Source organism: Triturus cristatus, chromosome 7, assembly GCF_964204655.1.
Source record: "Triturus cristatus chromosome 7, aTriCri1.1, whole genome shotgun sequence".
NCBI lineage: Eukaryota > Metazoa > Chordata > Amphibia > Caudata > Salamandridae > Triturus > Triturus cristatus.
The window spans coordinates 1,610,201,842-1,610,227,511 of NC_140590.1; the positions used below are offsets into that span (position 1 = coordinate 1,610,201,842).

At 43.1% G+C, this 25,670-nt stretch overlaps 1 protein-coding gene across 4 annotated transcripts in view; it reads right to left on the reverse strand.

The window, feature by feature from the left end:
- DNMT3B (DNA methyltransferase 3 beta) overlaps positions 1 to 25,670 on the reverse strand; it is a 511,613-nt gene that overhangs the window by 456,216 nt on the left and 29,727 nt on the right. For all 4 annotated transcript variants that reach the window (XR_014966866.1, XM_085619485.1, XM_085619484.1 and 1 more), the window contains exon 2: positions 2,490 to 2,640. Coding sequence is in view for 3 of the 4 variants with exons in the window: in XM_085619485.1 (XP_085475611.1) it covers positions 2,490 to 2,640 (151 nt within the window). In the remaining variant the exon portion in view is untranslated. The remainder of the gene's footprint in view (positions 1 to 2,489; positions 2,641 to 25,670) is intronic.

The following is a 25,670-nucleotide window of genomic DNA, read 5'->3' on the forward strand; positions in this document are numbered from 1 at the left end:
AGACGGGTTATGCCAAAACTACTACACCTTTCTTCTCTACCACTTTCCCAGACTATGACAAAAATGCTGACCCATTAAATCCACAAGTTTATGCTTGTTTTATGGATCTATTGCTAACAGGGAGTATGCCGAGCAACTCTTTTGGTGAGCCAGCATCAGGAAAAGGATATGGGCCTGAGTTTTGAGTCCAGTCACCAAATGAACCTTCTACTGTGGACAGAGACTGGCCAGATGGTCAATGCCCCTCGAGATGCAGAAGAGATTGTTGACGGCACCCACAAGTGGCAGGCACACACTGAAAATGCACTGGAGAGAGGAGTAGCTACCACTTATTGGTCACGAGGAAGGAGATCTTCAGCAACGCAGCTTCAACCGGTGATATCTTGTGAACCATAACAGCCGGAGGCATGGTTCCCATGGTTCCGTAATTAGGGCGACCTCTGCCATCCAATGGGACGGGACCTCAGACTGGGTGTTTCTAATGGGTATCGAAGGAGATAAGTACACATACCTTATAGGTACGTGGCAGGTTGGGACCAGTGTAGGTAAACCTTGCTTAATTCATAAAGAAGATAGAGCAGCTCCTTAACCAAGATGTCAATGTGCTTCTGCTGGGCAGGTAAGCAGAGAAGCCTTGGGGACTCTAGGGCAGTCTATATCTGTCAAGATTTCCCTGTACAGGTCCCTTCCTTCAGCTGGATTTGTGCATGACTTCATTTATTAAATCACTCCTCTTGACAGGTGGAGTCTAGCTCCTCTCCCAAGGAGATAGGTCCTCCTTTCTGGAAGGCAAGCAGCTAGCAGGTCCTGCATACTTTCCAGACTTAGGCCAGGTCCAGAGGGAAAAGGGAAATGACAATCAAGCAGAAGTTCCACTCCAGGTTCATATTGTTGTTTTTCCTGGCTGTTGCACAGGCTTCCTCAGTGTTCAGTCAACTGGTTGAGGGGCCTAGTACTTTTATTGCTCTGTTGGTAAAAGTGACATGTTTCAACTCACCAACGAGCTTGCAGTTTTTAAACGCCTATGCACTTCTCATATCAGAGGTTATCCAAAAAATGAACCAGCTTCCAGTCCTGGTGATCACTTTGAGACCAGTTCAGTTGACTCAGGTGGAGACATGTATCACCGTGTGGATGTTTCCGTTTAGATGATGGATGTCGGCGGCCCTTATAGTGGCTAAGAGCTGCATATTCACAGGTGCTCACGCATCAAGAATGACTAGCTGAACTTTACCAGTTAGTTACGCATTACCACCGGATTTTTAAGGTTCAAGATCAAACACAGGTATCTGATGAGATTTGGGATCCATTTTTAGGCTTATGTGAATTTTAATTATCTTCCTCTTGTGTGTGGTATACTTCTTTAATCCACTCAACGGTGATGGCGATTTGAGTGCTTTTATCTATGATCTGATTCTGGGATGAAAAGTTTGATGTTGGTGGCTTGATTCATTGGGTTCCTGTGTGTATGTTATGTGTGGGGATAGGTTATCTTAGGCATTGCTCAAACTGTATTTGTTAAGTGAAATGGCTCTTTTGTTCCTCATTGGATTTGTATTTTCTTTCATTTTTCCCTAACTTTGTTTTTGCTACTTTTTGATGTCTTACTTAGTATAATATTTATGTTAGAGTGGAGAACTTTGTGGCAATACTTTGTATTTCACCATTGTTGTTTACCATGTAAAATGAAAATGTCAATAAAAAAATGTAGACAAAAATAGAGAAACTACCACCACAAAGTAAACTGGGAAAGAATGAGTATCACTGCAATGTGGAAACCTGGGCTACACAAAGGATCTGAGCTGCTTGCCACTCCTACCCACTGGATACACTAGTTTTGTGGACGAGGAACAGGTAAGTCTAAGGCAGGATACAATGCCTGAGATAGATATTGGCAGCCAAGCACAAGGGTATTGAAAAGTCAAGCACAACTCACAGTTTGAGTCCAAGGAAATGCAGTGGTCAACAGTTCTGATACAAAAAGACACACATATTACAGGCATTCTTCATACATGCTCCAATAAACATGAAGGCAAAGGACCACAATTATGGAGGGCTAAGCAGACCTCGCACTGTAAGGGAGGGGTTGTAGACTGTCCCCCACATGTACAGATATAAAAACTGCCATAGACGAGAGAAAGAAAATGGTAGCAGGGAGCAAAAATAAAGCAGCAACAAAGCCCAGGAGAGAGAATTTCGAATATCTCCCTTCCCACACAGCTAGAAGGGATGGGGGCTTGGGTATGGAGGGTCGAGAAATAGGACTTACAAGTGAGAGGGCGTGCGAGAGTCTAAGGACATGAAAAGGGCAGCAGCAGAACTTGAAAAGAAGAAGGAGCAAATAACAGATGAAAAACGTAAAGCATAGGAAAATGGGCAAACAAAAATAAACATTAAGTCAGAGTTCAAGGTGGAATAACGGAGAAACAAGCAAGTGAGACTCCATAAGGAAAAAGCATGTGAGAAAGGCACCCGCTGGCCACACTGACCTGTACGTGCGTACCTCCTCTTACCCATGAGAGGAGGGGAGCACTCGTGGGCGTCCGACAAAGGAGGGGTGCAGTCCCCATTGCTGAAGCTAAGTTCTTTGCTGATTTTAGTCACCTCCTTGTCTGCAGTCCCACCTCCCTTCATGTCAACCTGCAAGAACAACAAGACAATGTCAGTAGGAGCGATGCAGATATTGTGCGGAAAAGTGTTAAAGAATGGGCTGCATTCATCTTCTGAAAGAACTGAGGCAATGCTATCCCTTAAAACGGGACATTTATTCTACATATATAGTGTGCTTACTATCGAATAAATATATTGAGAGTGACGCACACCTTACATTTCTTCTCAACCTAAGTTTGACAGTGTCACCAAATGTATGCGTGCAACACAGGGTTAGGGAACTGCCTGTCTCCCTATTGTGTGAATATAGAGGTGTTCAAGTCAAACAAAATAAGCCTGAAAGACCTGTGTGCACTGCTGTATGTATTTAACATAATACATAACAAACAGCTGGAACAGTAATTTTTAAATGCTTTTATATAATGTATTCAAAAGAATTTTCAACCACAATTTCTTGGATTGTTCATGTGTATGCATTCAATTCATATCAAACAATTAAAAAAAAGTCAAATTTAAATATACAACCTCAATCTCATTATTATAACATAATTCTGTTATTAATAGTAAATGCTTGTGTCTTCATCTATAAAGTCCACATTGAAGTTAGTTGCTCCCCACTATTGACCTACAGACCTCCTGCAAACACACTTGCATTCAGTCGCTCATACTTTCAGTAAGGGCATGTTTCGTCAAGTATTTACAATGACAGTCAGTCAGTCTCTACTTTTTCTCTCTATTTTTTGTGACTTAAACCTTGCTTGTGTTCCCATCTGGAGGGGCCGTGGCCTAGCTGTTCATATGGCACTGTTTCTATTGGAGCAGGACCAAGACCTATTTGCATGTGGTTGGTCTCTGTCTAGAGTGGCATAGAGGGCACAACCAAATACAATAGACTGGAATAAGGTACGCGTAAATACCTGTGACTGACATTCATTCAAGCATTCCATTTACCATATTTAGGTCTGGCCTGATCCAGCGCATGCGCTGGTCTGGCCGAGACATTTAGTGTACGGGTTTTCAAAGCGCTGCCACACGGCCTAGCTCTTGCTTTCACACGAGCGTGTACGCGTGCAGCCGGCAGCTTTCAGCGCCCAAGGCGCCATCTGGGGCTTTCACTTTTTCCGCTGCTGCGCGCGCACCACTCGCGTGTTTGCTGTCGCGCGGGCACCCCTGCTTTTTATTTTATTTCAAGGCATACTTTTGCAACAGTAAAATCAACTCAAGCGCTTTCGCTCTTTAACCATCATCATGGTAAGGAGACGCCGAGTGAGCTGGGGTTACTGCCAGCCTTTGTATGGAAATGAAGTGCATATGGAGAAAGACAGATTGTCACCATAATCTAGATGTGAATATTTGCATACAGTGTATTAACTGCGAAAGCATCCACTTCACATATGACATGCAACATAACCTCAATTCATTTTAATTTTCCAACCTAGTAAAACTGCTTCCATTAGTGCAAGTTTGTTACAGGCAAATGTTTCAGAACTGTGCACAGCAGCAAACTTGTGTAAAATGAGTCACTTTCGCTAGTTTAGTCTGCACAGCATAAACGTTACAGATCTTAGAATATTTTCTTCCCTGACACTCCAAGTCTGGGTCCCAAGATAGAAACGCCAGCTTGCGCAGGCTGCTCACAGATCTTGAAGGACCTGTCCCCAGCGGAACTTAAACTCCCCGGTCCTCCTTGCCACGTGACCTGCATGTATAATGTAGCCCTGACAATTAAAACACAAGCATTTGCAACGCAATAAGTCTTGCATTTACATGAGTTTAAGCTATTGGCATTCTAAATGACAAGGTCTTTTATTTGTGTTTGTTTTTAAAACATAAATAAAAGGCATAGTCATTTACAATGCTAATAGCTTAAACTCTCACAAATGTGAGACCTGTTGCATTGCAAATGCTTGTGTTATTAAAGATGCACTTATGTAGCTTGAAGGTTTAGGACAAAACAATATTTTCAAAAGGTTGACTGACTAAACCGTACTTTGCAATTTCAATAGTAATCAGGTTGAAAATTGAAGACCTTTGATTTGTTCTTTCATAAAAATATTATATGAACTCGTAAAATTATTCTGTTTACCCAAACTCATACTTATTGCAATCACTACAACACACAAAACCCTGCGTGCATTTCCACAAGTATCCTGCAATAGAAAATAATTTGTGTGTTCAGTGCTGTTCAAATGATATTAGAGGGTGTGATAAAGTGAGTCGGCAGGAGGGGCCTCCTGATCCCAAGATTTGTGACTGGGTTGTGGTTTTGTGCATTACGTTAAACAGCATAACTGTCCAAAGGGAGAGGCTAGCATACATTACAAGAGTCCCGAAACTACCATGCAATGGCCTGTTGCACATGGTTAAAAGAAGAAAAACATGTCAATAACAAGCATTGGCATAGCCAATAGGTCTCGCCTTTGGGACCTTATAAGTGTTTAGCCATGCAACAGTTGTTGTTGCACCAAGGATATTGTGCTGCATAACTAAATACTTATAAGGTCCCAAAAGCGAGACCTATTGGCTATGCCAATGCTTGTTTTTTATCTAAGCAAGACACCCTTGGTGCGGTGGGTGTACTCAGATGTAGGCCCCAGGGTCACAGTACCACTGGAACCATTTGCACTTCACTGATGAGGTCTAAAAGGCTGAAACCGGTCTGGAGTTTCTCACATTTTTGCTCAGGAGGTAGGTGGGGGGGGGGGGGGGGGGGGTTGCTGGCATGGACAGTTCAGACTGGAATGTTCCTATTCAAGACCGAGTTGCATATGACTAGTCTCTGTCTAGAGCGTCTAGTGGGCAAAAGGATTATGCAACAACCAGTGGCTTCGGTTAATTCAAGTATTCCACGCACATTAGGTTTTTGTTTTTCTAAGTGAATTGAGCCTTAGCAGCCGATTTTAAAATGTCACCACTGTTTCAAATACAAAGTCATAGATAAATCACCTCTTAAATCTACTGTTAACATATCACTTTGGTGGGTTTAGGCATAAACTACTGCAGCATTAATATGGAGGTACTGCACATCCTAGCCCCTTCGCCTTATAGCAGGTGCACTGTGCACAAACAATGAAATAAGCTACAAATACAAATTTCACAAATAAGCTACAACATTTTACCCATACATCATCCGCTTGCATTAATTTGAAGGACAAGTACAACTAATGGATGGCCTCAGCAAGATCACTCTTGTGGTGCACTTCATATTGACCATGGAGCATATCAAACAGTGTTGACCTGTATTACAAAGTGACAGCACAATAAGGACAGCAGGGCAGGACATGTGCATCTAAGCAGGCATGCACGTATTACTGAGTAAACTTACATACCTCTGAAGTGCACTTGCGCAACACAGATTCCCTTTCCTGAGCCAAATTTTGAAATCAGTTTCTAAACAAACTAATAATTATTTATCTCAGAGAATACAAGGTCGAACAAAGGGATTGAGTGTCTGGAAAGAAATGAGTTTGTTCCATCTTTTTTAATGCTGCTTGGAAACTGATGCATGGAGTAGTAAAGAAATTTGAGTGAAAGTAGTCCAAATATACTAAATGTATTCAAGTCCCTACAGAGCTGTAAAGCCAAACAGCCTGATCAGTAACCACCTCCTTCCTACTCAGCACCTGTAACACCGGTATAGGTGGAACATTCATGGAGAAATATTTCAAGGTTCTGTAACGGGCCTAATGGAACCCCAAGTCCACATACCAACTCCAAGAAAATACAAGAGTAAGAAAGTAGCTGGGAGCAAACAAACTGTTCTATGCATTCGGATCTTAAAACTCTCTGCCACTCACCCATTGGTACAGAAAGGTAACAAAAACTGAAGTCTTTGCATAAAAACTGTGAAGCTAGATTCATAAACTGGAAGACAACAACATGACTGAACTCAATCAATTGTTACCACCAAATCATTTGTTTTAGACAAAACTAGCCATGTCAGCCTCTATGTCACCCTGGTCAAACTCCCCCCCCTCCTCAGATACCCCTGCTTCTGCTTCCCACCAATGCCCAGCTCCCTCTGATGCGGCACCATTGTGTTCCGATCCTCCTCCTTACTCAGTCAGCCCTTCTCAATTATCTCCTGCCGGGGCGGAGAGGCTATGTCTCTGTGCGACCTTTCCTGTTTGGGCCTGGCAAGGTCTCAAGCCAGAACCTATGGTTTGTAACCCCCATCTCCTCCCTGAATCTTCTGCCTTTGCTCCAGTCTAATCATCTGCAACATGATCACATTCGACAATAGACGCCCACAATTTTTGCTTTTACCTCTAATACAATTTTGCAGGTGGATCACATACACAGATCTACTGGTGGGGTCTGTGGTTTACCATGGTAACGCTTCTGGGATGCCCCAATAAACCTGTCTACTCATGGTGTCTGTAGTTTAATTGGGTAATGCTTCTGACAGCGCAGTCTCATCTGCTGGTGGAGTCTTTGGTTTTATTGAGGTAATGCTTTTGGGTGAAAGCCACAGACCTATGTACTGGTTGCGGCTTAGGCCTATTGAGTTAATTCTTGTGGGTTGACCCCAGAAACACATCTATTGGCAATGTCAGTGGATGTGCTTGGGTCACCCAATTGTTAATGGTTTGACCCCTTATTTTTTTTTTAATAACTTTATTTTTAGTGTTTTGCTTATTCAAACATACAACATTACAGCATACAATAGTACATTGGCATCTTGCGCATGACCCCAGAGGCAAACAGGGCAACGGTGCAGATTGAGCTACATTATAATCGACAATGAGATCACAGACCCCATATTTTAATTTATCTCTTGGGTCTGTGCTTCTTGCATGGGTCAGTGTTTTACCATTTCGAGACCTCTGATGGTGCCTGGAGTCCCTGAAGAAGGTAAGCATAGTAAGGCAATAAGAGTATTTGCAATAGAGCTTTTATCCACCAACAGACTTTTGCTGCATGCTATGCTTAAGTCCACGATGAACTAAAAGGACGAAAAAAAGATGTAATGCACTGCTTGCACCAATTAGAACCACTGGCAGCCCAGAGAGCTCATGGGCAGCGAAGAAAACACCTGGGCATGCCTCTGCCATTTTGAAGACTCACTTACAAACAACAACCATGATGGTTAGAAATGCCTGAATAAATCTGCATCAATGCCAAGTACTCTAGTGAATTCCGTTCCATCATTTTTATCTTTTCTGTACATTAAAAATAGGGACTAACCATACTTAAATAAGGTTAAAGTAACCTGAACGTGTTTGCCAAATGGGCTAGAATAAGTCCTTGGTTCTGGAAAGAAATGCACTAGATAGGCGAAAGTGTGTGAATATGAACTGCATCATAATATGTTCTGAGTACCTATCGTGGGCTGTAGCTTATTCACACATTACATCTAGCTAAATGTATCTTCCTCACAGTTAGTGGGGTTGCTGATACACGTGAATGTGACAATGACAAGCAATGCTCTTTACTGCACATAAAACCAGTTGCCTTCACCTTCCTGAGGCGTATGTCCTCATGTCAAAGAATACTTTATACTAATGAAGAACTTGGAGAAAGCAGTTCCACTAACTGGAGGGAACAAATGCAGGATCAACTACATTAAACTGGTGTGAGACCACTGCTCAATCTGCAGACACTATCTTGTAAAACGCTATGTTTCAGTTGCAACTGAGCCGGTCAGTAGATCAGCTCTTATCGCTGTGTTATTTTCAGTTGCTGACAGAATTGAGGGTTTCTCTTTAGGGGCGGTAAAAAAGTCTCAATAGTAGGAGACTCAAACTTCTCCACTCCAACAGGTAATTAAGTGGTGATCTGACTTAAGGTCTACCTTTGTGCATGTACCCTTGAAATACCTGGTAATTTCTCAGTGGATTACAAGTTTTTTACAAGAAAAGGAAAGACCCATAGGTTTTGTAGGGGCTTGCACTCCTCACGTAGAATGAACTATTAGAATGTTTGTAGGCCCTCCAAAACAGAGAGACGCTTTCATTGAGCCATCTACCTTTATGGAGAAAACACTCTTGTCCAGAAATCACACCATAATTAGATTGGCTAGAGAAGACAAATAAGGAGAGATCCCTTCTCAGACAGAACACTAGTGTGTATACATTTAAACATACAGTATATGGAGGGACCTCAATTATATTGGGAATATGCACCCCTTAACACTCTATAATCTACTTTTTACTCACAGCCATTAAAATGAAGCACAGGAATAGATTGAGCCCTAATGGTGAATGAGCTAACTGAACAGTTAGAAGTCCCTAACCGAACACTTAACAGTCCCTCGAGTGAACACTCAGCAGAAAAGTATTTTTTTCCTTCATATCCAAGGGCCGTGTTAAAGGGAGGTGGCTCTGTAATGATTTACTGCTACGCCAATGAACCAGACTGTATGATTACAGGCTACAAAATAAAGGAGAAATTATGGTCTAGGCAACATTATACGAAAAGGATACCAGTTTCAAGAACAAGACTACTTTTTCAAGAAATGAGTACTCTGGTACCAGGGACACCTTAAAGGTTTAAAGGATTTCTGACAATTATTTGAGAAAAAACAAGTCTTAAATACACTTGACATCAGGCGCAGACAGACAACTAACATCCTTTCAGAAAACCAATTTTGAGAAAGGAGATGTTATGTTTTGTTATACTGAAATACAACTAGTTTGATAGGGCAGATATAGTTAAGGCCCTTGAAGCTGAAGGCTAGAGGAAAGAGAAATGCAAAAACAACAGTTGATGGACAGAATGCAGAACAAAGTCATACATTCACCCCAGTACAGAGATCTGGGCCTAAATCCATCGTTTTTTTGCTCACCATGCCATTCCAGTTTGAACCCAGCCAAGGAAAGAGAAAGCCATGCCTAAATGGAAGCTTGTCAAGGACATATACAGATTCACCTGGAAAATACAGTACTCTTTCAAAGAGTATTACCCTGCTCATTGTTTATCAGAAATAACTTCGTCTTTGAAAAAAATAAAGATATAACCAACTATTTTATTCCTTCACACTCTAAACCATAGGAACAGGTCACCCATGTAAGCAAAAATGTAAATCTTTTATGTTATTATGACCACTTTCCTAATATTATCAGGCAAAGTTTCTTGAACATTATAAAAAAACTCCCCAACTCTGAATTAGTTAGACTGCATTCAAGTACTAAAAATAAATTGTTCGATTGTGCTCCGGGCAAAAGAAAAGTAGTTAGATTTAAAGCAAAAATAATTGTACACATAGCTCATCATGGAGCCTACGTGGTAAATTAAACAAAGAAAAACAAAATTCCTAGCGAAAGAGTCGGCCCTCTACCAAGGTAAAGAATCGGCCCTCTACCCAGTGAACATCGGCATGAAACCAATACCAAGCCAACATGGGATTTCATTAACACCATACAGGGAGCAGATAAAAACCAGCAAGTGATCCACATGACATGAGAGAAGAGGAGATGGTATCTTTAATAGTCCCACTGAATGACAAAAATGAGTTCAGCAGCACAAAACAGCCATTCCTATTCAGAAAACATTTGGTTTTGCACCTCAGGTTAGAGAGTAGGACAAAGTTCAACAAGACAGTTCAGTTGCCTCAATGACTGTCAATAGGACAGCATTCTATCAATGTCAATGAAGCAGGGGTGGTTTGCTCTTGTAGAATCCAGTTTTTACAATGTTGTGATTTCCATCAATCATTTAGAATAACCCATTAAAGACATCCACTGAAACTAGAGTATTCCAGGTATAAGGGCACTTTAGAAAAATTAATGATGATCACATTAAGAAACAGGGTGAAGGCTCATCGCTATTTCAGAGAGTAAATGAACACCTGAATGGCTTTAATTGCAAACATGACCAATTTATTAATTTATTGCTCAACCACTATTTTCAACTTTCAAAACGGATTTAAGAAAGTGGGCCCTAAACTAATTCCTGGGGTTGCAACAGAACAACAGTAAACAGAATATCGACTGGATGTTCAGAATGCTCTAGAGGTAATCATTGCCACAATGTTTTTGAGTTATATTAAAGCTAACAGTAATTTATTGGGAACAAACTAAAGACTTAAACGAAGACTTTGATGCTACCTGAGGATCAGGTAGATAATGGTATTCTCATTCTGAAAACTATTATTATATTGCCTTAACTGCAAATATTAGCAGAATTCACCCAAGGAAAAATCAGACATGCGCTGGCTAGATAGAAATCAGAGCTACATTAGTTCACTACCTAAAAATATTTTTAAGAACACAGCTGTTGAATGTATTAAACACAGCCATCTTTGTACTCACTATGCGACACATGCAGTGGCAAATTTGAAATAGCAGGTAACGAATTCCAAATCGTTACACTGTTCCCACTAAATAGCATGAATGCGAGTGCATTCGGCATCTGTAATTGATATTGCATGTCAGTATCAATGGACAAACCAAGGCATCAAAGCCGTAGCATTTATGTGAGACAGGAAGATTAGGGAAATGTTAAACTCAGAGAGATTTTACCTGCATGATGTTTTAGCATTTACTTAGTCAAAAGAACACTGAATTACTTGAAAGCATTTAAATTATCAATCCACAGAGTTATGTAGGAAGAGTCTTTATTACTGATGGCAAGATACGTTTATGGTGGATTGGATGGTTTAAAAGATTTCTGATGATGAATGAAACGTTATTATTGAGAATATTTTAGTCTCTTTTTATTGGCTCGGTACTCTGGAAACGCCTGCATGCATAATTGTGCATGCATGATAAGGAATGCAAATACATGATCAGTGCAGAACAGATGTCAGAGGAATTGTGGGCAGCTAGACACACTGTGTCGCATTTGGGAGTATGTCATTTAAATGTAATGGAAGGAAGTAGCCACATAGATTAAGAGGTTCACACACAAACCTGTCACCAAATACGTCACCTCTCAAATCACCTGTATTACCAACAAGAAATGTACTTGCTAATTGAGGAAAGAAAGAGTGAGCCTCTCTAATCTCTAAACAAGCCGCAAGGAAACCATGTCTACACAGAAAGTAAGTTTTCCGAATACATGCTTATGCTTTTTTCTTTTTCAATAGACAAGTCCTGAATTAATGGGAAAATTGTAACCTTTTCCATGCAAGACCCTGACTCTCGACCAATTCCCCACTCTCTAATGTTTTTGTTGATTTTAAGAATTTAATAACTTCATAATCTCTGAGACAAAAGTAGAAAAATGTGAAAGAGATTTGTGAGCAGAGAACACTAAGATGATAACGTTTGAGACAAGCATTATCATAACTTCTACCATGATGCAAGTATCTGTTCTGAAATGCACACAATGTTCAGAAATCTATTAGAAATATTAATTAAAGTCATTACCTACTCAGAGCTTTGTAATATACTGGAACTTCTTGAGACTCTCATACTCTTTCTTGCATGCTCTCTACATAAGACCATTTTTTGACCAGAGCTCTTTCGGTCGTCTCGCCTAGAGACAGCCTTCACATTCACATCAAACATATGTAATCAAAAAAATGTATAATTTAAAAATGCATACATGTTTACATACACAGATCAATAGGAATTTTCAACCGAAATTCGCATTTTGCATGTAGCCACTAAATCATGCAGCATGAGCAATGTGTTATCTTTCATTGGCTCTCTTGAATTATGAGTTATTGGATTTTTTTTTCAAATCGTGCAAATTAGCCTAAAAGTAGAGTACTTCAGTGCCAGGGCTAAATTTTACTTTGCCAATGTTTTTTTTCTTCTTTTCCTTGTTTTTTGTATTGTAGCTTTCGCCTGCACATCGCTTCTGCCGTGCTAGCGCAATCTCTTGTATTTAAAAAAGAAAACTTTTAAAAGGGGCCCATTACTTAACTTTACATACCAGTGGCTGGCTCCCACGTGGCTCCAATGTCACTTTACTTACCATTGGCTGGCTCCCACATGGCTTCCCAAGTCACTCTAGTTTCCTTGCTTCCTATTGGTCAGCGCCTCCTCCTCGTCTTCGTCTTCCTCTTCCTCCTGGTCTTTGAGTCTTCGTCTTGCAGTAGAGCTTGGACCAAGTACTGTTTCCGCTAGCCAGTGTCCGTCCATTTCAACAGTTGATGCATGGAGTTTCATAGAGGGACTTTTAGGATCTGTTTGGAAACAGGCTTCCCTCGTTGCATTGCAAGGTTGTTATATGTGGCAGAGGTCACACATACATTTCGTATTTTAAGGGAAAATGATGTGCTGGCAGAAGGCGGTTGTATTTGCTCACTGGAACAATATTTATTGGCATGGCTAAATGTGCACATTTTACAACAGTTACCTTTAAAATATGTTATATTGCGGATTTCTGGTAGGGGTAGTTTAGGCCATGTTTAATGCCCCATGACTTGGTTTGTCACGATGTTAAGAGGTGGCTTGCAGAAATTTCGTCTGCAGTTTTTGGTCTCTGTTTTACCTTTCCCTGCTTGTGACTAGAAGGAATGTGCAGGTGTTTAGTCTGCATGGCTCATAAGAGTGCATGCATAAACTTACTGCTGCTCTAATGACCTTTCACGGTCGGAACAAGGGGTGTGCCCAATCCATCTCTGGCTTTTATTTATCAACATTAGATACAATCCTTTACAGTCTAAGTCTTTGCTTGGAATATAATACGTGAATTTTTGTTTGCTCATTACCGATCTTATGGACTGGCTTGTGAAACCTTTCAATATATCAACACTAGTTTACCAGCCTTCCACATTTTAAGGTTGTTGGGCCTGGAAGTCGCCCGATCTATTTAAGGGTGCAGACAAACAGAGCCAGCAGTGCCACTAACCCATCCACCGATGTACCCACTCGGGGAGCTGTGAAGGTGCAAGTTGTATGGTGCTTCGCCTCCTTATTCTGCTAGTGGGCATTAAGCAGACTGGCCTATCTGACCCAAGACAATTGGGGGTTTTCTTCAGCCTGTTTGAACCTGTTTTACCTTTCTTCTTTGTGAATGAGTTCGCTTGTATGGCTTTTTAATGGATTTTCTTAATTAAAAGCAATTTACATGTGCCTATCTATCTAATGCATTGGAAGGGCTGATCTGCAGGCTGTTACTTGCAGAAAGTAATGTGTTCTTGTGAGGTTTATCTGGTATTATTTTTTAATGGAACCACCAGAACACCCTCATGTGATCTATGTATGGGAGTCAAATTAAGACTTTCTGTAAATTGTAATACACTCTAAACAAGCGCCCTTGTTAGGTTTGTTATACTTTTAAATGTAAGAACAATATTTTCCTTTAGGGACAGCTTAATAATGTATACTAAGGAATCAATACTTGATAGTTCAGAAATTGGTTATGGGAAAATTAAACAAACCTCCGCAAGTGCCGGATCCGTTTTTTTGTGACAGCGAATCTGGGTGAAAATAAAATGTGACCCCTCTCCATCTGAAAGTTCTCCTGGCACCACAAGCTCCCCCTGGCTGCTCTTGGCCACAGCCACCGCCAATGAATTGTGTTCTTATTGATAATGCAACAGGATGCATTTAATTTAACTTTGTTTTACTCTGTATTCACATCTGGATGAAGTATTGGGTTAGTAGATCTTTGACAGACAATGAAGGTCTGAGAAAACAGGTGCCATTAAAACTAGTATGAAACAAGCATTGGCGAAGCTAATAGGTTTCGCCTATGCGAAATGTATTGGCTTTGTCAATGTTTTTTTAACATTTTACATAGAAGGTGAGCTGCTGTGCAACATGGCAGCAAAGTAAAAAAAAAGCACCATGAAGCAGCCAGCACTGACTGCGTCCTAGTTCTTATGTCTATCTTTAAGCCATGTAGCACACCATTTCAACTGCTGTCCAACATGTAAAAAGAACACTGGCAAAGCTAATACATTTCGCATAGGCGAAACCTAATGCCTTTGCCAAAACTTATATGGTCATCCATGTGTGTTTAAATAATCTTCGGGTTCTAGTAATTTAAAACCAACAGTGCATTTTCCATCGGCCAATAAGAATCATAAATTCCGGTAAAATGCATTAAAACTAAAAAGGGTTCCATAACTGTTCTAAATACACCTGACTGCCAGGAAGCAGCCATGATTGCCAAGAATCATAATTTCCAGTGATATGCCTTAAAAACAAAAAGGATTGCTGTAACTGTTCTAAGCGTACCTGACTGCTAGGAAGCACCCATGCAATTACCACAATCAATAAAGCAAAAGTTCATAAAGTTTTACTCTAGGTGCGAGCCTGGAAAAACTGTAATTTATGGATTAACAGTTTACGCCGGACTCACTAAGTGTCAAACAGGTGCACACGAACAAGCGAATGCACAGATTATGCATATGCAGTGAACACCTTAGTTTTCGCAGGGTCCAGTTCAGAACAGTGGTCCACAACATTTTATGAAAATGTAGTTAACCTGCAGTCAGTCTGAACAGTCTGTCGTGAATCACAAGCTTCTGTCAAGGCTTTCCTCCAACCTATGTCACGTCAGAATGAGCCAGGAGATAAGTGCTGCAGAAAGTACAAGGATTTCTGGGGTTTTCCACCTTTTATAAAGGTGTGCGTTCTGAAAGCAGACATGCAGAGGAAATATATGTTCACTTGGGGTTAAAAAAAAAAAGAAATGGAAAAATAATTGAGAAATCCCTTAAATTTTCTATCTGCTACTCAGGTTTTCTGCACACGATGCGTTAAATATACTCAAGTTTGACTGGGAGAAGATGCATCGTTAAGCTTTTTCAGTTAATTCAAGACTACTTACAGGGAACATAAACGTACACATCAAGTTTTGAAAAATAGTCAAACAGCATACAAAATACGACCCTGTATAGGCATAACTTATGCATGCTGATTTTTATATTTGCAATAACCCCCATGGTATTGGAGCAAGATCTCTGGGTGGGATACTGCTCTACTCGATCACGAATGACCCCGGTTTCCGCAACAGGAGTTTCCAGGTATATTAACACTGGGTTTGATCTTACCAGTAAGAAAATCCTGCCAGTTAAAATCACATGAGGATCGGGATGCTAGAGGCGCCCACCTCATCACCCGGCAAAACCCCTCCTATGCCATGGAGGGGAGCATGCATGGAGTGCCAAAGAAAGTAGGTGGACCAAAGATAGCATGCACAGCATTGAAGAACTCCTTCAACTGAGCAGGAATCACTCTGGCTCCAGGATAACTCTGGAAAACGTGGATCGTGGTCAGATGCCGGCTCCGCAGGTGGATCGGGACCTTGAGGCATGAGGTCGGGAGGGGGAAGCAGACGGATGCTTTGACTTCTTTTTATGCTTCTTCAACTTACTCGACTTCGAAAAGGGCATCTCGAAGGTGGGAAGACGAGCGTCCGCAGGTAGGGCCCTAAGATCTCCCAATAGAACGGGGTGAGCCTTCTTCGGCAGCATCATGCATGGACTTGCACTCAGTGCAGGCCTTGGGGTCGTAGCAATTGATGTACGCTAATACAACATTTATGGAGTCCTCTCCCTGTTCTTCCATAAACAATTGTATTGATTTTATAACAATACAACAGGTCACAGTCACATCTATGTCACAGTCACTCTCACTGTGGTATACAGAGAATGCAATATTCAATATTGCGCCAAGGGTGGGCCCATGGGACCTCTAACCAAACAGGTTGCAATATCTCTCTTCGCCACCATAACTGCAATCCCCAACAGGATCCGATATGCCAGAGTACCACCAGCACCATTGAGCACTTCCAGCAGAAGAAATGAGGAGGACAGGTCAATTTCCCAGCCCAGGATTATCAAAAGTTCTATAATCATTGCTTCCAAGTACTGCTGTTTGACGGGACAGGACCAGACCGTGTGGAAAACATCTGCAGGTTCATAAGAGCATCGAAAGCATTTCAGACAGGTTAGGAGATCTGCCTTGAATAGCCGGTCCGGATTAAGATAAGCACATTGGAGGTAATATTTTTGTATTACTCGAAGTTTGGAGAATATTGCAATAGTTCTGGGGGCCATCAGTGCATCTCTCCAGTCGTCATCCTCGAGGGGACACAGCCAGCCCTCCCGCCTAAGTCTGAGGTGTTGCATCGGGTATGGGGCAATAATGATAAGCATGCGATAAATCTGGGAAACTCCCCCTTTCCCAAGAGCACCCAGCATTGCCTTTGCCTCGAAAGGCAGAACTCCAGGAGGGGCGTGCCCTGAGGTAAGTGTATACTCAGAACGTGGGGCAGCTGTAAGTATTTGTGGAACTGGATCATTGACAGTGCGTATATGTTCCAAAGATCTTGGAAGGAGTGCATTTGTGTACTGGGTCAAACATCACCCAGCTGTGTAATGCCAATAGCGCCCCAGCAACCAAAGCCCTCCAACTATGCCACCTCCCTCAGTTATCTGCCCTGCCACAACAACAGAGTTTGCTGGGTAAGCATATTGTTCCACCCTGTGTGACGCAGTGCCACCCTCCAGCCCAGAAAAACATCTGGGTCACCTCCGGCATGGTATTTGGGACAGTGCAACCTTAAAGCATATCCATTAGTCGTGGGAACCCCATCATAGCAAGTTTAACTCTATAGGCTGGGTCAGACTAACCCCCATTAAGCCAGTTATTTATTACTAGAATCTGGGTCGCCAGAAAGTACAAGTATAGGTTGGTCATGCCAAGGCCACTGTCACAGGGGGCACGTTGGCAATTAGCATAGAACAAGCGCGGCCTAGAGTTGTGCCACAGAAAGGCAGCAGCCACGGAGTCTTGTTCAGGAAACAGGTGGTGGTGTAGCACCAAGGGGATATTTTGAAAGAGATATACGAACCTAGGCAATATCATCATTTTGTAAAGAGCTATTCTGTCCATGACGTTCAATGAGAGAGACTGCCATCTCTTATGGTCCGTTTTGACTCTGCGAGTTAGCAGAGTAATGTTACGTGAACAAGTCAGTTCAGGGTGCAGCGCCACTTGAATACCTAGATACTGAAAACTCAATCGGTGTATAGGGATACAACACTTTATACAACATCGGGAGGACGATAATGGCGCCAGAATCGATTTGACAGGAGTAATATGTAGGCCAGAGGCCTCGGCGAATAACTGTAGAATTTGAAGACAGTGAGGACCGTTGGGCTGAGTATTTGAAAGATACAAGAGGACATTGTCAGCGTATAACGCAATATGATCTTCATGGTTGGTATACCACTCCCATCTGCTGCTAATCTGTGCATCAAACCGAATGAGACGAGCAAGAGGTTAAATCACAAACACGAATAGCAAGGGGGGCAGCTCTGCCTGGTCCAAGGGCATATGGGGAATGCTTCCCAGACCACTCCATTGATTTGTACACAGGCAATAGGGTTAGAATAGAGGATACGGATGGAGGTGTGGAAGAGGGGCCGGAAGCCAGCCCTCTGTAAGACATGAGCAAGGTACCTCAATTCACCGTGTTGAAGGCCTTCTCAAAGTCAATAAGGAGTAAGGCCAACAGAGGTGGAAAAAGATGGAAATGAGACAGAGCCACATGGAGGCATCGCAGGCAGTGTCTCGTGCTCCTAGCAGGCATGAAGCCGCATTGGTCAAGGTGCATGAGACATAAGGCTTGGAGGGTAGTAAAGATTTTGACCTCGCCATTGATGAGAGAAAGGGAACTGTAATCTGCACATGAGATCGATGGAGGCTTTGGAATAACCACAATGGTGGCTTGATGAATATATGGACCAGGAAAAAGACCACCGTAACCGCTTCTTTATAGAGGTGCAGTGAATGGGGGGCCAAGAGTTCCCTGTATATAGCACAGAACTCCATGGGGTAGCCGTCAGGGCCCAGCACCTTCCCAGACGCTACCGCCGAGATAGCCGATCTAATCTCTTCAATTGTGAGAGGTTGGTCCAGGTCCTGTCTCTCGGAGGGAGAGAGCTGGGGAAGGGGCACCTCAACCAGAAGAGGGGAGGCAGTTTCTTCAGGAGGATGGGGAACCACTTCTTACAAGCGGGCAGAATAGTCCACAAACGTCTGAGCGATGGCGGGAGCAGTGTGGTGGAAAGTGCCCTTGTGGTCTCTAATCTCCGGTATGACCCTCTCAGCCAAGGGATGGGAGGCCAACCAGTATAGCAGTGTGCCATTCTCATCTCCCCATCCATAGATGCAGGCAGTAGCAGCTCGCCAAATTTGTTTTGCCGCTTCAAGGGAGGTGAGTTGTATTTCCTCTCGACCCAACACTAGCTGTCAAGAAACAGAGCCCTGAGTTGGGAGCGGACCTCTAGAATTCGCATAGGAAGGTGCAGAAAGAAAGAATAGGAGTAGCGATTACCAACTCTGCTCCGTCACTACCGAGGAGATGCAAAGTCAAGGAGAAGCCGTAAAGCATGCAGGAGCACTGCTAAGGCGAAAGATTTGCGATCCAATCTGGCATGTGGGGAATATTTAATGTCAATAATCTGCAGTTAGAAGTATCTATCAAAAGGTTGGAGAGAGAGCATGGACATATGCACTCTAATGGAGTTTTAGATTTCAAATAAACAAAAAAGGGTTTCCTCGAGTATACAACTCATTTTATTATGATGCTGTTAAAATAAAATGCCCCTGGTGGACAAACACAAAAAACTCAAATAAACAACAAAGCTGACTAATCATGACCAAAGAGCTGACCCAAGGTCCACTTTATATATGTGCAATGTTTTGAAAACAATAGGTCTAGCCAAGAGACTGCTAAAGCTGTGTGTAGGCAAGACATAAAATGGCAATACCATATTTATGGTGCAAATAAGACAGGAATCCGAGAACCAACTCTTCAAGCAAGGTAAATACTCAGCTTTCTCAGATGTTCCACCACCAGTAAACACTTTCATTCAGTGTGTCTGAAATTTCTTTTTAAAAGAATACTGTTTTATTTTACGAATACTGGTGGTATAACTAGTATATTTTTTCAGGTCTGACGTGTATGCCAAATGTGCCATTAATGACAAACTTACAGTATTCTATACTTCCTTCAAAGGGCTTTGAATGAGCCTCTTCAGTCATTAGCTTCTTTAGCTTGAAACCTACACCCGCAGACTCACAATATTTACTATCACATCTTGGATCAACACCAACAAGTATTTTAGTTTTGCAATCTTCCATTTGCTATTTCGGTGTGTCCTACCCCTTACAATTTATTGCATGAGACTCTATTTTACAGTCTGTAACTGGTCTTGTAGCACCAGGGAGTGAGCATTGACAAACGAACCTGAAAAATTGATGCTACTCTTTCTGTAGAATCCATTTTCCAGATGTTTTTATCAGCGCTCATTCAACAGTGTGGGTGTGCCACTCGCCAGAAGATTTCGTCTGTGTACCCTCCCCAGTACACAAACAAGCACAGGCAAAGTCAACAGCACATACCATACATTCAAAACCTATTGGCTCTGATAATGCCCTTTATTTTGCTCACTCATTCCTGACCTTAATATGCTTATGAAATCTGCTGCAATGCCACAAAAAATACATTGCCACTGTAACTATAATCTTTGATGGACAATAAAAGGTTTTTGAGAACCTGTGAGGGCTAGCTTGGAAAACACTATAGAAGTAGTAAATAAGAAGCCAGAAACAGCAACCAAGAAGGCAATGCCAAGCAGGTCTTTGGAAAAGAATGTCAGCAGCAACCTAAAGATGCAATGCAGCAACCAAATTATTAGTACCCCGATCAGTTTCGCGCTGGCAATGTTGGACATGAATACATTTTTGCAGGTAGTCTCACATGCTCCTACATTTACGGGGATATGCTTCATCAATATACAACACTGAGCCTTTTTTTCCTGACCCAAGGCTAACACTCTCTCAACAAGTCCCTCATTCATGTCGGGTATGCACAGCACATTTGTGCACCTGTGGAGGGCAGGAGGCTGAGTCATGGTGGCTGGATGGGGACAAGGACATACACAAGGAGAGTCCAGCTGTAATGTTTACTTTTTTTTGGTTACACTGTGTCAGTGAGCAGCTGGAGATTACAAGCTACTCTGCACCCTTCCCCTGAAGACACACACGGTCAAAGGACCAGTGCAAGAAGCTCTGATCCAAAATTGAATCCGAAATTGCAGCTATTGTAAACCCTAATCAATGGTAAAAGCAAAGGGCCTGCTGAGCTACCTCCTTAGGCACAGTATGAAGAACAATCTGTACTTAACGAGCCTCCATTTATTTGACTATCACTTATTCTAAAACTTTACCTGAGATATGCCTTCAAGCTTTCCTTTAAAAGGGCTAAACAATTAAGCTATGCTAGAACTACCAGTGAAAAAACAGAGCTTCAGATCTTAAAAAAATGGTCCCGTGTGCCATTCAGACCTTGGCAAAAGGCACAGTTGGCCTTCTAGGTAAAGCCAACTATTCTGTTATCACCTAAAGAAGGGATTTCAATTTTCTTGCAAATTCAGTTGAAGACAGCAGATATGAAGCTTGAAAAATTGCAGAGAACGGAAACAGCATGCATTATGTTATGCTATGTTATAGAGATCTGTAGAGTCTAGCCACACCTAGGGTCTTGAAAATCCAGGTCTTCAGCTTCATGAGAAATTAAAGAAGTGAGGAGAAGGCTCTTAAGTGTAGCAGTAGGTGGTTTCACGCTTTAGGAGCGATGTATAAGAAGACTCCACCACCATATCAGGTTTTTCGAATGTGTGGTATTTGTGCTAGTAGGAGACAGCCAAGCAGAGGTATCTGGAAGATTTGTGAAAGCAGATGCGATTGCTGAGGTATGCTGGGGCTATGTTATATAGTGCCTTGAAGGTGTGGGTGAGGAGTTTGAATTGTGTTCCTTTGTGAATAGGGAGTCAGTGGAGCTCCTTCAGGTGTGATGTGATGTGAGTGTGGCGTGGAAGGATCAGAGTGATTCTGGCTGCCGAGTTCTGAATGGTCTGCAGCCATTCGGTGAGTGGTTGTACAAGTGCTGATTTGGAGTCATCTGAAGATCTTTTCAGCATCTTCAGGGTATTGAAGCATGAGTGATAGCACTAACTTGGGCGATGTTGAGTTTGCGGTCGATGATGATCCCGAGGAACTTGGCATGAGTGGTGGGGGTCGGTCCCAACAGTGTTGGCCATCAGGTGGAGTCCAAGGGTGATGTGCTCTTCCTGAAGATCACAATTTCAGTCTTGTTGATGTTCAGCTTTAGACAGTCTTCATCCAGTGGGAAATTTTAGTCATGCAAGCCCTGTAACTGATCTGGGGACTGGGCGTTGTGCCCGTGAGAGAGAGAATGAGTTGCATTTTGTTGGCGTAGGGCAGAACATTGATGCTGTGAGAGCAGATGATGCTGGCTAGTGTGAAGACAGTCGGGCTCAGGGGGGATCCTTTCGGAAATCCACAGATGAGGTTGCAGAGCCATATGGTGCCAGGCTGAGTGACTGGGTCCTTCCAGTCAGGAAGGAGCAGATATATCAGAGTGCATGTCCTTGGATGTTGTGTAGGCGCTGGATGAGGATAGGGTGGCAGACTGTATCAAATAATGCAGAGAGGTCCAGGGTGATGGGGGCCTGAGTGGTGTTAAGGAGTTGGTAGTCGTTGAAGTATTCAATGAGGTGTCTGTGAATGGTTTTCTCTAAAACCTTTGCTGAGCAAGGTAGCAGGGAGATCCGTGTGTAGTTGGTGAGCATTGAAGGGTCCGCAGAGGGTTTCTTCAGCAATTGGGGGACATTTGTGTGTTTCTACGCATCTGGGAAAGTTGCAGAAAAGGAGGAGGCAGTTGAGAATGGGTGTGAGCATGGCACTGATGGGTTTTAGTCCTGTGGCATAGGCGTGGTGAGGGCAGGGGTACAATAGAGCCCTTGGGTGAATGGAGACTATTTTTCACTTTGCAAGGTCATTAAGACATAAATCTCTGGCAGCCCTGTATAAATCCAAATGCATCACTGTTGCCATATATGGGGCAAGGTATGAGGGTATCAAAAACAGACAAACTTCAATATTTTGAAAATGGGCTCACAAGCAGGATGCTTGCAGTTCCAAAAAACACTGCAAATCCTATATGTCATGAGGCGTTGGGCTTTCCCAGATGACTAAATAAAATGTGCACCACTCCTCTTGTGGATGAAGTGTCGGCAAAACATAGAGGCAGATTTGGTTAGAGCTTGCATGTTAGACTGTCTAGCCTTAGATCATGGGAATAAGAAACCTTGGTTGATGTATGTAAAATCAGATCTTCACAAATTGGGCCTAATAAAAATGTTCAAATCCCCTAATCATCTTCCTCCGACTGCCACGATGATTGTGAAATCCAAGTATGTCAACCACTGTTTAGAGGAAAGGCTCTGAGGCACTTTGGATATGAAAATAGTTGAATAAAACTTGCAAATCTCTACCGTTAAATTAATTGAACCATATCTGGGATGGATTGAGAATGTAAATCATCGGTTCCTTTTAACATACTTCAGATTTACTTAATTCACTTCAAAGTTGCTTTTCTATTACAATGCGCTTGGCAGTGGGAAATACCCCCATATCATTGTGATAATGCCACCAAAAAAAGCACGTCACTTTATCTTATTTTGTCCACTTTATTCAGGTCCAAGAAGTACCTTTCTGATTGATTTATTGCATCGAGTAGAGAATAGAGTGTGAACCAGATTAGAAACTGCTATGAGCTTGTAAACCTTAATTGAGGCCTAGTATTAAACGAGAATTATGCTCTCTTTTGAACTCTAGAGATCTCATTTAATTTAATATTTTATTTGTTTTAATGACCATTACTGTCTTTTATATTGAAATGTATTCCTGTTATGTTTTTATGGCAACTTGCCAAAATAAAGATGCACTGACTGACTTCATGGTGGCAGCGGTTTCTTCGGGGCGATGACGGACCATGTGGTTAACATTGGTTCTTTGGATTGAATGAATGGGAATGTATGTGAGACGACAGATCTGTCCACTACGGATCGGCTCTGGGTTACAATGGGCTTTAAGGTGGCCAAACGAAATATAGGTAGAATATGGAGAGCTACAGCCCCTGATGCTAGGGGGAGTGGAAGGCAGACATGGACCGCCGTATGTGTTCGCCCTAAGTTGGCAGGGTATCTCCGGATTGCCCGCTGAAATGGGCCACTGGCCCGGTGCGATACTTGGGGATTTGGATTAGCACGGATAAACAGCAAATATGGACGGAGAATTATGGACGGGTGATGAATTGGGTGGAGGAGAGGGTCGACCGCTGGAAGCACTTGCCCCTTTCGCTGGCTGGCAGAATTGCGGTGGCCAAAATGGTGATCCTGCCCAAACTCCTCTACCTGTTTGGGAATATTCCTCTACCCCTGACTGCACATTTTTTGCGCCGGCTACGCTCGCAGATGGTGGAGCTTGCCTGGGGGGGTAAGCAACCAAGGGTGGCATGGGAGACCCTGACTCTCCCACAGCGTCAGGGAGGCTTGGCAGCGCCGGACTTCTCCTTATATGCTTACTGTGCACAGGCTCAATTCCTGCATTACTGGGCGCATCCCACACCGTTTCAACCACATGTGGCGATAGAGACGGACAGAGTAGCACCGCTGCCGCTGACTGTGGCACTTTACGTGCCACACACCCGGAGATACGCGGACATAGACCCGGTACACGCACTCAGGTGGGCATGGGATGGGCTGCGGCGGAGGGCCGGACTTGACCTTCTTTATTCACCTTCTGTGCCCCAGCGCGGGAATCCGATGTGGCCGCCGCTGCGCAGCATGCAGACCGGGGAGCGCGCTGAAGAGCTGGGTCTCCGCACTGGGGGCGATTTGTTTCCGGGAGACACCTTCCTAACTCCGGAGCAGATGTGTAATGCAGAGGCCCCGACGATGCTGGACACGCTTCTTTACTATCAGCTCCGTCACTCGTGCCGGAGGTTGTCTCCTGCGTTTCCGGCGCCGCCGCCGGCCCTGCTTGCCTTGGAAAATGTACTAGCTGTGGAGTCCTGGCGCAAACTTATATCCCGCTTGTATGTGCAAATGCAGACTTGTCACCCCGTGGTTCTTCCTGCGGCGCGGGGCATGTGGGGGGCGGAGTTGGGTACGGATATTTCGGAACAACATTGGGACTTGTGCTGTAAGAATCTTGAGATTTTGTCCCCAAACTACAGGCTGCGCCTGATCCACTTCAAATATATACACATGACCTACCGTACCCCTAGTCGACTGCACCGAATGGGTTTAAGAGACACGGATGAATGTTGGCGCTGCCACACTCATGGCGCCACCTTTTTGCATATGGCATGGAACTGCCCTACATTGTCGGCATTCTGGGAAAGGGTAGTAGAGATTATATGCGAACTCACTGGCCTACAGATCCCGTGCACCCCGCAGGTCACACTGCTTGGTATTTTGCACATGATTAAGCCCAAACACCGCAAGCTGCCAGCGATGCTATTGTTACTAGCTAGAAGACAAGTTGCGATGCACTGGGGAGTTGCTACGTCACCTGGCATTCGAGCGTGGGTCACGAGCGCAGTCTATTGTCAGACACAACTTGCCCTGTACTGGGAGCTTATGCCGCTGCGTTCCCGACCTAAGGACATTTGGGGGCCTTTCACACAATGGTTGGAGCAAGCTACACTGCAGGCGCTGTGACCCGATACTATTCCCTAAGGCGGACGCAAGATGGGGATGACCGTACTTCTCAGGGGGACTATTTTGGGTGCTGAACTGGTTTGCGATGCCGCATGCGGGCGGGATGGGACGATCGGCTCCTGTATGCCACGCACTTGATAGTGTAGCACTGAGTTCGTGTGATGGTACCCAAATTGTGATGAGCTGCTCGATGTGGAGGCGTATCGTCATTGCTTGTCATATGTACACAATAGTGAGTGATGTTGTTTTAAGTTTGTTTTTGAAAACTGCAAATAAAAAGAATTTTTTAAAAAAAAGTTGGCAGGGTATGCCTAGACGTGGGTCCCTTACTCAATTTCCCACTGGATTCAAGCTAGCCTGACTGATGAGGGATGTTTCCCCAAAACCGGTCCCAGGATGCTTGTTTCCGAACCACGGAAGACCTGGTTTGGCAATTAGGGCTGGACTGCTAACCATAGTGGTGAGGATGGAATAAAGATATATATTTCAAATTTCAGATTTCCATCCATTCTCGTCATACCATAAATTCCCCTGGAAAGGCTGAATATACTAGTTCTGAGACCTACGACGTTTGTGTACAGTGGATGTCCATCTCTGAGACATGTTCAGCTAA